This window comes from Buceros rhinoceros, unplaced genomic scaffold, assembly GCF_000710305.1.
Source record: "Buceros rhinoceros silvestris isolate BGI_N320 unplaced genomic scaffold, ASM71030v1 scaffold12953, whole genome shotgun sequence".
In the NCBI taxonomy this organism is placed as follows: Eukaryota; Metazoa; Chordata; class Aves; order Bucerotiformes; family Bucerotidae; genus Buceros; species Buceros rhinoceros.
In genome coordinates this window covers 1-5,078 of record NW_010403100.1, presented here as the reverse complement: position 1 = coordinate 5,078, position 5,078 = coordinate 1, and the positions used below count along the sequence as shown (strand labels likewise).

At 34.2% G+C, this 5,078-nt stretch overlaps 1 protein-coding gene across 1 annotated transcript in view; it reads right to left on the bottom strand.

The window, feature by feature from the left end:
* LOC104490579 (dedicator of cytokinesis protein 4-like) overlaps positions 1-4,993 on the bottom strand; it is a gene marked incomplete at its 5' end in the record, with an annotated part of 27,146 nt that extends 22,153 nt beyond the window's left edge. The window contains 3 exons of the mRNA XM_010132881.1: positions 624-824; positions 3,102-3,206; positions 4,907-4,993. Coding sequence (XP_010131183.1) covers positions 624-824; positions 3,102-3,206; positions 4,907-4,993 — 393 coding nt within the window. The remainder of the gene's footprint in view (positions 1-623; positions 825-3,101; positions 3,207-4,906) is intronic.
* Positions 4,994-5,078: the final 85 nt, after the last annotated feature.

The window sequence follows — 5,078 nt, the reverse complement described above, 5'->3', positions numbered from 1 at the left end:
GCCGTCTCTCTGCAGGACTTCCTGGTTTTCTGGAATTGGTGTCACTGCATAAATCTGCAAATCTATATGTAAAGAGTTAAGGCTATCCCACTTCATTCAAATTAGAAAAGTTTGCCTCCTGAATTGACTCCTGAAGCATGACAGAAGAAAACCTCTTTAAAAAAATGTGTGTCATTAAATGCTTCTAGACTGTTAATGGCCTGGGAAAAGAACTCGAGAGATTTTTTTTGATCGTTTGGGATTTCTTTGTAGTGTTTTGTTGAAAATTTCATACCTATTTTTGAAGCAGAGCTACTTACATGGAATAGTAATGGATTTAATTAAATATATTGTTACACACAATATGTCACACCATGTCATACCATTATGTTGTATTGTAAGAACTTGATTTACTGTAACCTGAATTGATACACCATTATCGCAGCAATGATAATTCTACAAGCATTTTTTGCAAAAGTAAGAATCTTAATAACCTGTGAAGGAATTTTTAAATAAAACCAACAATTACACAAAAAAATTCCAAACATAATAGAGTGAGTGGGACAAATTGCAGGGGAATTCTCGCCTACCATTTATTTCCGTGGAGGCACATTGTGATTGAAATTGGCTATAGCCTTACCTACACTTCTTAAAAGCATGTAGGACTTAACTGCAGTGTATGGGTTTGTGATTATGTGGATACACTGTGCTTCTGCCTGAAAGATGGTCTCATCTGGCTGATTAGCATGTTGCATAGCAATGGCATGTGGGAACTCATTCAACATTCGCTGCTGGAAGGCCTCCAGCCTTTCATAGTCATGTCCTCGGCAAACAAATTCCTTATTCTGAGCGGAATAAGAAAAAAAAAAAAAAAAAAAAAAAAAAAAAAAACAAACAAACCAAGAGTAAGTTATGTGAAAAGAACTAGGTACCATTAGATTGAGCCATACACAAGCTCTTAAATATAGACTCACCAGGCAATTTTTACATCACTTTAAAGAAGGAAAAAAAAGAACAAACCACAAAAGACAAGAATGAAAACAAGAAATCTAGAAAGAACAAGTTACTTAGAAGAAGAAAATTTTACAATATAAAATACATTCTATTCAAAAGTCTGGAAAAATCCAATGATTATACTTAAAGATTTAATAAAAATCTGAAGGGAGAATTTGTTCTTATTGGATTAAAATATGTAACCAACATAAAGTATCAGATTGCATAAAATATGTAATAAAAATATAACACAACAGTTAAGACAATTAAAAGGGCTGAAAGTCCTTTCCATGAGGCACTAGGAAACTGTGATTTGAAGTTATACAATCCTGAAGAAAAACAACGCATAAAAAAATGGTACAATGCATTCAATTTGCCTTATCAGCTCTCAGCCTGGTAAGTTAAAATTATCCAGTGTTTGCAATATGAAGTAAAAGAATACTCCTGGCTCCAACATAATTTCTTTTACCTGGATGCCCACTATTTTTTGCCATTATTTTCCTGAGATTGTGCAACATGAATACAGATACAACACATATCCTACATTAAACATGAGATGCCAGGATCTGGAGTACCTGTAGGAACTGACTGTGATGGTGCTGAGGGCTTCCCGTTGCTGAGACAGCACATTTTTTTGTTTGTTTGATTCCGCTTGCACACACATTTGAAATAAGGAAATATCTCAAACATTTTCCTAAAAACTGTTAAAGTAATTTCTTTTTAAAATGTGTATTAGAAAATTCTAAAAAGTCATTACTAATGTGTTTCTCTTGAAGCAGATTTAGATAGAAACAGTTGTTGCCCTTACAGCATATCCTGACAAGACACAGGAATCACTGAATACTGGGAATTCATGGGAATTGTTACAAGAAATCATCTACAATAGTGTTACTGGGCATCTACAAATTAAAATGTGAAAGCTTTATTCTGAAGCTTTATTCTTTATACCTTCCATAGCAAACACAGCCCGGATGCTTAGAAGAGTCACAAACTGCTTTGCCATGAAAAAAAAATAAATGAAATGTATTAAGTTTTGAGATGTTCCTTGTTGGTGCTGCAAGCATAAATCTGTGCTATGTACATTGATCTTGGAAAATGCATAAATACCTCCTGGGCAGATGCATAAGCAGTAAAAGCCTCAAAGATTTGAAAGTACTGCATTATTGTGCATCTTTTCCCAGTACTTGACACGTTTTTAGTAATCTAAACATTAAATTCTTTCTAATTAACATTTTCAAATTGGTTTATACAGATGGTATATTCAGCTGACTACTAGGGTAATATCAAAAACTGTGCCCATCTCTCTCTTTAAGCATTGTTTTTAAAGGGGAGAGTTTCGTGCTATATTAACCATTTGGAATTTGTAATTTTCTCCACCACAAAGGCAAAGAAAAATCGGGCTTCTTAGGCCTCCGCCATAGAGAGGAGGTTCCTTCATCACTTGAATTATCATAGGAAGAGGAGCTTGGATTACAATTGCAGCGGTTCCATGAATAAGATGGATAATGATCACTTTCCAAAGTAACAGTCAATGCAGCTAAATCACTGCAGACTGTGGAAGAGGGAAACAGTAAACACGACACACATTTTCAAGGGCACTTCAATAACTTCAGAATCCAAGATTAATATTCAAGAGTAACTCTACGTATCTTGTGAGCTTTAGTACATTGAAAATCAATGAAATGCATCGTGTCGAATTTCTAATTTCAAAACAAGTGAAACTCTGGAATGTTATTACTTAAATGCTAAATTACTGACTATCCCTGCTGCCAAGGAATACCTCTTCTGACAGTCACCTTCTGAGCAGCCAGCAGCAGAAAAAGAGCAGGATAAAGGAAACAAACTACCGTGAAAAGAAGATGCTGGTCTGTGGAATAGTGTAGGTGCATGGTTTCCAACATAAACATGAATGTAAGTTTATGTGGGGCTCTGGTATTTTGTCTTTCCTTTATACTGGACCTTTTCCTGACAACACGAGGAGATTTCATTAATTACACAAAGAATTCCTTATTTATCACAGGATAAGAATTTGCATATGCTATGATCAAATTCTTACACAGAGAAACTGACTAGGAATGACAGCATAAATTCCAGAATTATTCCATTCTGTTTATTTTTAATTCACTTACTCTCAAGAAGAATGGGAACTTTTTCCCATAGAATCCAACTCTGAAAAATTCTGGCTCCAGACGCTGTTGATCCATAATTTTATCATACAAAGATGCTTCCATCATCTGGGTGAGATTGAGAAGAAATGCAATTAAGTCTTTTTGAAAACATATTTTTACTTTAAGCTATCACAAAGGACAGGGTCTTTCAGCACACTGCTCTGCCGTACTGGAATTGCAGTGCATCTCTTAGCAGCAATAGGGACATGCAGAAGCCTCTGAATGCATCAAGTTAAATAATTATACCTCTTAACGACCTGAAAGTTTCCAAGAATTATATAAAAATTGCTTTTAAATATAAAGTGCCTATATTAAAATGGTAAAATATTAAATTGCTGACAACCCGCATAGATCTTTAATGAAAAAGAAGTAATAGAAATGCAGTTTGAAACATATGACCCAGTAATCTGCTAATCAGCCAAATGTATGGCAGTTCTGTGATCTGGTTAGTCAAAGTCATGAAGAGAGTTGTGCCCAAGTCATACCAGATTCCAGTAGTGTCAAATGTGAGTTCCTTTAAAAATCTCACAATAGCAATTAACATCATTTTTGATCAATACATCCTGCTTTTATTTCACTCAAAACACTGACACAAAGTGATCTTAATGCCTTAATATCTTAAACTCCAACTTTTCTTGATATTTCATCAAAGTATTCTCTGTTCTTGAGTTTTGACTACTGTGAAAAAACCTACAGTATTAGACCTATTTTAGGTAAAGCAGACATATTTAATGTGCATATGATTTCATTAGCTGACTAGTTATATTGCTATGAGAAATTCCCACACCTTCATTTTTGGATTAACATATGTGGCACAGATACAGTAGAAGGATATTTCCCAATTCAAATACAAAACGTGTTTAATTAATTGAATTAATTGAAATTAAATTAATTTAAATTAAATTGAATTAATTAAACACACATAAACTAATAATTTTATTCACATTTTGTTGACAGTTAGTTTGCCTTTGCTTATAGGATTCCACCACTGAGATACCTAAATATATATATGAAATAAACAGATCACAGAGAGTACTGCCACATAGCTTTGTGTTGAGAGTTTTGCATAATGCTGTTAAGCAGCGATGGATTAAGTATACCTCAGTCAGTTCTAGCAGCAAGCATCCTACATATACAGAAAATTTAAAAAGGAACCTGTAATATAAAATTGAATACATCAGAAAGATGTATTCACAAGCAAGGAGAAGACCTAATAACACAGCATCAGAAAGAATGAAGGAAGACACAATGCTTAGACCTCTAAGAAAAGTGAGAGGAAAAGCAGGAAGACTGTGCCAGGAAAGATTCATTTTGGCTACATGATCTTAAACAGACCATATATTTAAGCAGTAAATTTAAAAAATTGCAAAGGTGTACGTTAACTTTTGGTAAGCTGTTTGCTCACAATTAATAGCTGCAATGATACATAGCTGCTGCTAGCGAAGCACTGCACAGAGCACATGCCCTGAATAAACCACAGGAAACCAATGCAACTGAATCTGTAGTATATTTTTTTCTGCATAAGCATGCACACAAAGGCTGCTGTACGGCTACAAACATTGCAAGATCATTTATTTTCCCAGTTTTCTTCAAAAAGCTCACACTCCTTTCTTATAATCTTTATCGTAGGAAAAAAAACCCACAAGCTAAAAAATAGTTTGCAAACCAAACCTAAACCCCAAATTTAATTTTCTAAGTAATACTTTATAACCCAAACTAAATAGCTTTTGGATCTCTGGTGGATGAGAAGTTCTCAGGTACATTACCCTCATCTTGCTGAGGTTTCTGTAGTCATAGTAGTTCTCATACTGTTCTGCAATTTTCCTGCATAAGATAATGCCATTTTCCCAACACTGCAAGCAAGTGAAAAGATGTTCAGTAATATCAAAGCAACTGTTTGACAACTCATTAATAGTGAATTATTATTATTTCTAATAT